At 40.3% G+C, this 10,488-nt stretch overlaps 1 protein-coding gene across 1 annotated transcript; it reads right to left on the reverse strand.

Annotated features, from left to right (window-relative positions):
• Positions 1-2,748: 2,748 nt before the first annotated feature.
• tmem235b (transmembrane protein 235b) lies at positions 2,749-10,293 on the reverse strand. Its single transcript, XM_033612023.2, has 4 exons — positions 9,874-10,293; positions 9,670-9,750; positions 9,401-9,538; positions 2,749-3,551 (listed from the first exon to the last, which is right to left on the reverse strand). Exons 1-4 carry the CDS (start codon positions 10,049-10,051, stop codon positions 3,322-3,324), a joined length of 627 nt encoding a protein of 208 aa, XP_033467914.1. The 5' UTR covers positions 10,052-10,293; the 3' UTR covers positions 2,749-3,321.
• Positions 10,294-10,488: the final 195 nt, after the last annotated feature.

The following is a 10,488-nucleotide window of genomic DNA, read 5'->3' on the forward strand; positions in this document are numbered from 1 at the left end:
TGTTCTTTCTAGTGATGTAGTGAATGTATTATTCACCTTTTGAGCATTTCCTGTTGTTTAAACACTGTATCAAGAAATGACTGGATCTATGACTAGTTTGTTTTATATATTTGAGATGCCGACTTCATTTCTGTGTAAATGACAGACAGCCAGTCTGTGACATTTTCTAGAAGCACTGTGATGTTCTTGAATGAGCATGGAAGATCTCATTGCATTAAAAATGACTCATTGGAACACTGATTGTCTCAATTTGTTTTAACAGTTTCTTTTAGAAGACCATCTTACTGTAAGTGCTGCACTGGGTTAAGGCACTGTGTAGGTAGTTATATGCATCCGAGGCACTCTGACTGTAGTTAAAAATCCTTTATTAATACATGAATACCCAATGTGTTTCGACTAGAAAGTCTTCATCAGGGTGTAAAATACATTGGAAACAGGTGTGCAATTTAAGAACTCAGGTACACCGATAAGCCAAAACATTAAAACCACTGACAGGTGAATTGAATAACTTTGATTATTTTGTTCCAATGCATTGTTCTGCTGGGAAACCTTTGGTTCTGGCATTCATGTGGATACCACCTGACATGTTCCACCCACTCAAACACCGTTGCAGACTAAGTAACCCCCCTCATGGCAACAGTACTCCCCAGTGGCAGTGGCCCCCCGGCAGAAAAAAGCAGCATGCCAAACTGCAAACATCGCTCAGGAATGGTCCAAGGAATGTGACAAAGACCTCAAAGTGTCAACTTGGCCTCCAAATTCCCGAGATCCCAATATGATTTAGCATCTGTGGCATGTGCCACCTCATAACCCACTGGACTCAATAGATCTGCCGCCAACACACTGGTGCCAAACACCGCAAGACAGTCCCAGATCCATCTGGGGTACTGGCTAATCACAAGAACCCTCGAGCAGATTGGGACCTGGGAAATTTAGACACCAGGACGACACCTTTTGCTTTTTCTGCTGGAATACTTCCTGTCCAGTTTTTTTCTGTCTCTTCTGGCATCTGCCGCTGTGTCATGTTTTCTGGACATGTATATGGTTATTTATTATGAGTTTTCCCTACATCATACCTTCCTCTCAGCATTGTTATGTTTTTGAACTAGTATTAGTGAGGGTGAGCCCTTGAGTGTTTTATACTCTCTTTTAGGAGTATAATATTGCTGTTGGCATGTTTCTGTACATATATTACTGAGGGTGATCCTTTGTGAGCCCTTTGATGTTTTCCTGCCTTTGAATATTGAGGCTTAACTTTATCCCTACTGTCAGGTCTTTTTGTTAGTTATCATGAGTCACACTCTTTATAAATATTTCAACTTTATACATGTTATGAGTTTGTTGTTCATCCACACTGTAGTACATATTGTTTCTTGTCTTTGTCAGATATTTTACTGCATATTTTAATTTTCTGTCGCTTAATGTGCAGGTTTGTCACAATATGTTGATTTTCTTTTTATTTGGGATTCTTGTTACTACATATGTGAATTACTCATAGTACACATTTACTTCATTTTCATTTGCAATTTCTTTTAATGTGGTTCTTGTCTAGTATTGTGTGACCTGTGTCACATGGCCTCTACTTTTTAAATTGCACACCTGTTTCCGATGCATTTTACACCCTGATGAAGACTCTCTAGTCGAAATATGTAGGTTTATCCATTAATCAATAAAAGATTTTTAACTACAGTCAGGGGGCCGTGGATGCATTTTTGGACTGCCTGCCTGTACCATGGACTTTTACACTGAGTGAGCTGGCCAGTCGTTGTTTGTTATATTTATATTATTTAGAGTCTTAAACAATTTACCAGCGGGATTAGGTCAGATGCAGACAAGCTAGCAGGAGTTAAGAATCTCAAGGGGTCAGAGTTGCATTCATCACTCAAAAAATTGTAGTTTTTGTCTTAATTCGAAGTGACAGTGTATTGAAAAGCAAACATGCAGCTGCTATCATGTAAAAACCTATTGCTATGTTTTGGGGATTTTTGTTTTCTACAGCCAAAAGGTTCATGAAAACATCATTAAAATTCTTTGGTCTCTTGGGCCAATAAAACGTTTCCACAATGTGTATCAAACATCTCAAGACCTGAGAGAAAAAAGGAAGCCATTTTAGAGTTACATTAAGTCTATCTGACGGCCAAAATGAATCTCCCAATTTCTGGTGCCTTCCATGTTTATCTGCAGTGACAGAGCTTGTTTAGAATCTCACACCCACTTTACCATCCTTTGTGTGCATGCACAGGATGTTTAGGTTGCCATAGGAACGCCTAAGAAAAGTATTTGGTGATGTGTGTTTGTGTTTTTCCTCAAAAGATGCAGCCAGCTGGGTGACAACAGCAGGAAACCTGTCACCCCATTCTGCTTACGACTGCTGCCTAAAAGTCAAGAGTACAAACTGCCTTTGACCTTCGGACCAAATCTCCCAGTCACATGTGCAGTTATTTTAAGCCCTGAAATCTTTCTTTTTTCAAAGTCAAGTTATGGATGGATATCGTAATATAATAAGCGTTGTCTTTTCCTAGATTTAAATGCTGCATTACAGTAATGTGGTGCAATCATCTGGTCTGTTGTAGCTGTTGTATCACTTGCCTTTACCCACTCGGTCATTATATTCACATTACTGATGATTATTTATCAAAAATTTCATTGTGTATTTTGTGAAAGCACCAATAGTCAGCCACAATATCATCGTAATACTGATATCAAGGCAGTAAGTCGCTGCAGTGGTGTAACATTTTCAAGCTACAGTCACATGGAACAAATATTTATTACTCATTTTCAATAGATAAACATGTAACATAACATGTCATAGTATATACAACATTTTAAAGTTTGACTTGCTGTGTTCTAACACTGTAAACATTCAAAAACAACAAATATGGCCAATTTAAAATGTGAGAATAAAAATGTATCTACAAATTTTTAATAAACAGGAGATGATTTTAAATTGTGAGACTGTCAGTTTTGTTTGGCACAGGTTATAGTGAGATGCACCGACAGTGGATATGAGGAGCCACTACAATTCTGACCACAAGAGGGAGCAGTTGATCATGTTGAACTCAGAGTAATCCACCACTTACTGTAAATCACCACATCTCCGATCTGCAGCAGAATTATGACGTTTAACGTTTAAAGCATTCTTTTAACAGTCCACAACATCTTTAGTTCAACATTTTTTTGTGTGTGAGAGCCTTAATAGTGTCCTCTTATTGTTTGTTACCTTGTGCTAAAGCAGAACCACATGCTAGCAACACATGCAGTTCAGACAGTACAGCTCAATCCTCCATCCTGAATGTGCTGGATCCACTGTGGATGCTTGGGTCAGGCCATGGTGGAAGTGCTGTGCTTCAGCTTGGCCACTTGCGCGGCCCCAAGCAGCAGTGCGCCAGTGAGGAGCTCCAGGCCGTAGGAGAGCCAGGCCAGACCCAGAGACCACCCGAAGGAGGTGTGAATATAGGCCAGACCCTCCGGCCCCACCAGCCTCTCTGTCTCAGCCTTCGCCTGGTGCGAGTAGAAGATGTAGAGGCTCACACCACACAGTGTCAGCAGACCTGCAGAGACAGATTACACACACATACACAGGAAAAAAGGCTTAAATCAATGCTGGGTTTTATGTGCTCATTATCTTGGTCATCTGTTCATTGATAAAAAGTGAAGATATATTTATTTTATTACGCACAAACACTCAAGACTTCTTAAAGCTACACACAAGCTGGCATTGTACTCCAGTGATTATTAAGCGGAAATTCATACCAGTTCCGTGATTAGAGTTCATCATTAAAACCACCAATAACATCATGCCATTAGCAACACTAAATCTCATATAGTCAGAGACAGGAAATACACTGACGTACATGCTGTCTACTTACACAACGTTCTAGTCATCAGGGACTCGACTGAGAGACGCACAAACCCACACAGTCCTCACAAGTTTCATAGTGTTGCTATTGGAAACCCTTTTAATTTTGACGGCTTGCTACTGGTTTTTAAGGGGATGCAAGCGGAGCGCAGAGGCTACCCAGGGTGGGACTAATAATCGTTTTATTACGATTACACCCCGAGGTGCTACGGGGCTCGGAGTATGAGGAGGAAGCTGCATCTGATGTCTCATTTTTATGCACAGGAACACAAACAGAGAGGCAGAGAGAAAACTGCCTCATATATTGAACGAACATGTAGAGAGGACGACTACTATTACAGCTGAAACAAAAAGTCAATTGATAAGTGGATCGACAGGTTGCCATCAGCAACAATTCTGATCTTTGATAAACCATTTAAACCTCCTTTTTGCCAAAAAAAAAACAAAGATTCAGTGGTAGTAGCTCCTTGAATATGAAGATTGACTGTCTTTTTACCCTCTGTGAGAGGAATCTGAATATCTCTGGGGTGTAGACTGTTTGTAGACAGTCAAGCAAACAAAACATCAGCTTGGGGCTCTGGGAAACTGTGATGGGTAAATTTAGCTAGAGCTGGAGAGACATGGCTCAATTGATCAGTCGAGCGTTGGTTGGTTCAGATTGAAATATCTCGACAACTACTATGAAATTTTGGACATTCATGTCCTCCAGAGGATGAATCCTAGAGACTTTGGTAATCCCCTGACTTTTCCTTCAGCGCCACAATGAGGCTGACAAATGTGTGTTTCTTTTAAGATTATTTTTTCGGCTTTTGCCTTTATTCAAAGGGCTATGGGATGGAGGTGAACCCACGGCCAATGCGGCAACGACACAGCCTTTATACACAGGGCACCTGCTCTACCAGGTGAGTTAGTGGGTGCCCTTATAATTGTGGTTTTGCCTGAACTATCTCAACAGCTACTGGATGGATTGGAATTTGGTGCATGTTCCCCACAGGACAAAAACCTTTCCTTGATTTCCCTCCAGCCCCATCATCAGGTCAAATTCGGTCACTCTGTCCAATACTTTGGTTTATCATCACTACCTGTAAAATGAATGACATTCCCATGACAATACCAGCAATGACAGCAATGTAATTTGTGGGTCAACACAATATTAATGATGTCATATTATGCCCTTCTGCTTTCATTATAAGTGTGGATTGGTTTTGAGCACGGAAGCCCTAAATGTTCTTATTTTAAAGGGAACCTTCATCAGAGTATCAATTACCCTGGAAATGAAATACAAGGGAAGCAGTGGAATGGCCCTGCAGGGAACCCTGACAAATACCCATTAGGCTGGTTAATGGCTGGTGAGGAGAGTAATTGCCACGTTAGAACGAAGACAGAAAAATGGAATGAGCAGAGAATTCTGTATATGTAGATATGTGTGTATGTGTGTGTGTATGTAGGTGCATATGTGTATATATATTCATGTAACAAGGCATGATATCACCCTCTCACCTTTGGTGTTAACACACATTTCCTGTTTGTTTAGGGGGCTTATTACCACCTACACGCTGACTGAGGATAAACTGACAATGCTAAGGTATTGAACCTAAAATAATCAATGCCTGATGTAATTAAACAATCTAATTTTAAGAGGCGAAGTAGACTGAACAACAAACAGGGCAAAGACAAATTTAGGGGACGACAAATTTAAACAACAAGAATGAAACACCGTGTTTGGAGGGTAGGGAGGATGGATATTTCACAAGTCACAGCCAGTTCACAAGACACCTCCAATCTAATTTACACCTTTATTCCGTCCCACACATTGCCATGTGCTGCTTATTTAAGGGAGAATATAAAGAGTCTTTTTAAGTAATTGTTTATTCATCACAAGGTCTTCTTGTGATTGAGACGGTGGCAGCGGAGCACCCAGAGACCCAGAGGAACGAGCTCTGCCAGATGCTCAGACACTGTGTTTATGTGTGCATGAATAAGTTGATTACTGTAAATACCCAGATAAACCCAATAGCGTTAACACTGTTAACAGTAATCTAACTCTCCCAGTAACCCAAATTTACAGTATTTCTTTGATAGTAGAATTACAGCTATGGTAGCTTTTTATCCAGTTTATTCTGTTACCTATGTGGCACACTGTCAAAACACACACACACACACACAGCCAAAAAAAAAACAACACTCTGGTGTGTGACTATCAAGTTAAATAAAAAAAAAACTGATAAGTATGTTATTCCCACACTGATTATGACCTGGATTTAAATCAGATAACCAGGTTAAGGTGTTATATGGCCGTTGCACTTAATGTTGTTAGGCACAGCGCTTTCTGTCAGCTCTTTCAAATTTGTGGTGTCTTAAAGATGCTGGTTCCCACATAACGCTGCTCATCGTGAGTGCTGGGACAATAACGATGAATGAAAATCCAAGGAATTGCATACTTAATTTTCTCATCTTAAAGTTAATATTACTAATTATCTGATGTAATGGTACATGTTAACATTTTAGCATTCCACAACAATCCTGTCTTCGTGTGTAAGTTATCTGTATATACACAAATAAGGGGATCCATTGTTCTTTGAATAGGCTGATTGTCCTTTTCCTACATTGATTGTAAGGAATAAAACATTTCCAGGGAACAAACCGTCTCAAGTTTAGAGACTTGTGGGTACCCACAGAACCCATTTTCATTCAGATATTTTGAGGTGAGAGGTCAAGGGACCACTTTTAAATTGCCATGCCAGTTGTTCCCTTGTCAAAATTTAGCCTAATTATGGAGCGTTATGTAATCCCTTTCCGACAAGCTACAGTTGGTAGCAATGGATGCCTTAGGTTGTCTATAGAGGTGGGGGAAAAAAATCAATACAGTATAGTATCACGATATTTTTGTGTGGCAATATTGTATCTTTACATGGACACCAAGTATCTTTTTTTTTTTTTTTAATCAAATAAATGATTAATATTACAATTACAAATTAAACTTTTGGTAGCCTACTAGAATAAAATAATCAATTGCTTTTTCAGTCTACTAGACACATTTTGTTGCAATAAAAATGACCTGACATGAGATAAACACACTGAAAATATCTTAGATAATACAGATGGTGACAAAGTTGTGCTTTCGGGACATAATTTGCAGTTGAAAAAAGGTAATAAATCGCAACATATTGCAAAATGTTATCGCGATACTCAGCATATCGCAATACATTTAAAATCACAATAATATCGTGATTTAAGTATCGCGATAATATCGTATCGTGGAGCCTCCCTAGTCGTCTAGTTTCACAATATAACACTACCTTTACGCTAGCTTAAAAAATGAGTGCACCACAGCCTCTTAACGACAGTTAATCCTCCAATTATTCTTTCATTGAACGAATGAATGAACATGTGCAGCAGTAACAGTAAAAGTACAGTCATATTAGTCAAGTATTCGCACAGTATCAAAGAAAATCAATTAAAAGCACTCCCAAAAAGCCTACAGGATTTTGTATCTATATATTATCTGTATAGACAGGAGGTTCGAAATGAGAGACTAGAGGAGAACGTCCCCAAATCAATAAAGACAATAAATGTGACAAATGCTCTTTATTTGTTTTTGTAGTAAAACATATAAGAGCTTGTTTTCATATTCTCCAGCTACCCATATATTTCTGTTCCTTATGTCATATGTGAGGGCCACAGTATGTCTCCTTCACACCCTTTTTTTTTAATACAGTATTTAATTTATACTGTTTAAACACTGTTATTTGGGTTAGTCTGCTTTAATGTTATCCTTGTTACAATATGATCATATCATGTTTTTGGTCATTTTTTGCTTTAGTTAGAAAGAAACTGGAGCAAACATCAGTTGAACAAAGCTGAACATCATTTCTATAACTGAATGTGTATTTTCTTTTACATACAGTATCTAAAAGACACAGTATATCTCTGGTCTGTTTAGTTGTACTGCATATATTTCATATCCTACATTTATAATCTTTTGTGGCCAGCATGAATCACCAAGTTGATGTTGCGGCATGTGAAGGTTTCAGGAGACATTAACAACTGTCTCACTGTCTCACACAACCAATGTGAAATAAAAGATGAAATGAAATACAGAATATTAGAGAGACGCAAATTCGATGCTGCAATCGTTTCCAAAGCAAATTTACTTCACCGTTGTGCCTCCCCGAAGACCAGTAAAAGCTCTCATAATCCATTCGATGGAATACAGGATGAAGCATTCTGATATAACAGAAGCAAGAGCAGACACACACACACGCACACACACACACACCAAAGCACACCTGCCCATTCATGCATACTTAACCAATATGGCCAAATCAAACAGCCAGTCAGTCTTGGCTCGTAATAAAAGTCAGTCCCTTTGGCCACAGGAGGTCAATAACTGTGAGTGAGGTCGGTTTCAGCAGCCCTGCACATAAAGTGCTCCTGTCCGCTCAGATGAACCACATGGCCTTGCTTTACTGCCACACTGCAGCCATATATTCCACCAAAACCCTCCGCAGCTTCCTGGTGTTTTCCACCTTCTTTTGCAGTATCATTAGTGCATTAAATGTGGTATGAACGGTGAATACGACTGAAAACCAGAGCCACACTGGTTGTGACTATTTTCTAATGTCAGCCTCAAAAAAAACAAAGAAATGGTATCTGTTCTGTGGTCTTTAAATGTTATTTTTGGTGATTTTCCATCTGAACAACCACACTGAAAGATAATAAGCGTATAAAAGGGACCTGATTGTTATTTGAAAGCCATTAACTCTTAATTAGCTGTGTTAATACGCATATTATTTGAGGTAATTGTTTTGTGTGACCAAATTGAACCCTAAGAATGATAGTTTTCAATGTATTTACATTTCTGAAACGGCTGCCACAACAAACGTATGTGGAGAAAATGCTGTTTACAGTGAGAGAGAAAAGTGTGAGAGCACTGGACAGAGATGGAGCGCACACTTCCTGCTCCTAACCGCACACAGTCATTTGAGTGAAATGATCTCCAACAATGTGTGTCCCGACAATTGGCTCCTTTATACCACCACCTAATGGCTCCGGCTTTATTTAACACTGGGGTAAATGATGCAAAGCAGAACTGTGTTGCACCTCTCTCCGGCACTCACTGTGATTTATTTTTATACATGTCAGCTTTATTATCTTTCCCACAACTTAGTGGCAATAGTGTGTCATTTCAACGTTTAACCATTGAATCTTAAATGTGATAAAGGCAGCACTGTTGTCCGTGTAGCAAACACAGGCACAGCAGCTGTGAGAGAGCATTGTCAATACTGTGTAGAGGGGAACTTCCGACTCTTTTAAAGCACTTTAAAGTATTTACTGCCGGCAGCAACGGCAGTGATGGCAGCACTGATTCATCTCGGTGCATGAGTGCCGCTGGGTATTGTGGTTTGTGCTTTGATGGATCTGTCTAGGAAAAGTGGCTAAGATATCTTAGTGGGTGCACCAAAACAACACCTCTGCAGCTACAGCACTGCTAGAGCTGAAGGTGGTTGCAATAAGGGTAGGACCCAAACCTCAACTTACTGCAGATGAAGAAGTAGCACGCCGTGCCGGTGAGGAGGACCGGGCTTCGAGCCAGGGAGCTGACCAGTCCACAGATGCCACCAATTAGCAGCAGCACCAGGCTGAAGGGAAGCACCACCACTATTGCACTGTGCATGCCTGCATAAACACACAGGGGTAAACGAAAACAGATGGATTATGGGTCATCTGTGGAGTTATGGCTGTCTTGATAGCAGAGTGTGTGATAGGATGAGCACAGGGTTTTTATCAAAGATAGAGGAGAGACTCACTCAGCATGTGCAGCTCAATCTCAGAGTACCTGGAGTAGTCTGCACTGAAGGAGTCAATAGAGTCTGCGTTGTTCTTCCCACCTGAAGGTCACAATAAAACCAGAAAAAGCACAAGATCATAAAAATATCTGCAGTTTCACTCCATCACATCACATCACAGTGATCTCAATCATTCTAAGTAAAAGTTATGAAACAGAAGCCCACCTTCGTTGATGCTCCACAGTCCTGAATGGGAGCTCATGTCCTCAGTGTCGCTCATATTCACAGGATTCATCTCTATGATGTACCAGTAATCGGTTCCGAGAGCAGTCGCCAGGAAAGCGAAGCTCATGAGACCGCAGATGCCGGCAGTGACCACCACAGAGCCAAAGTTAACCTTCATCCTGCACAGGTGACCGCTTGATTCGCGCGTAACGGTGATGGCTTTGCCTAACGCGGATTTTCTACTGCTGATCTTGAGTCTGAAACACTGACGCGCTCATTACGGTTGCGAAAATAAACCTCCTCTATGTTTTTCCGGCTTTTCTGTCCAAGCAGTAATTAGAGATGGACATCAACTTATCCTTGAATGAATGAGTCAAGTCACAGAGCCGCACGAGGATGATAGCAGCCTCGCTGAACTGCAGCTGCCGTCTGGGAGGGACTTGGATTTATGCGGGAGGCGCACACGTTTACGCAACACATGGAGGGAGAGAGAGACAGACAGATCTTTTATAGGGTTGGTAAATGAACACCACTGATGTAATTCATCCAAGAATGCTATCACCAAATAGTTTCATAGTAAAGATGGCATACAATAAAGCCAGACCTTCTGTTTTC

The sequence above is a fragment of the Epinephelus lanceolatus genome, chromosome 21, assembly GCF_041903045.1.
Source record: "Epinephelus lanceolatus isolate andai-2023 chromosome 21, ASM4190304v1, whole genome shotgun sequence".
NCBI lineage: Eukaryota > Metazoa > Chordata > Actinopteri > Perciformes > Serranidae > Epinephelus > Epinephelus lanceolatus.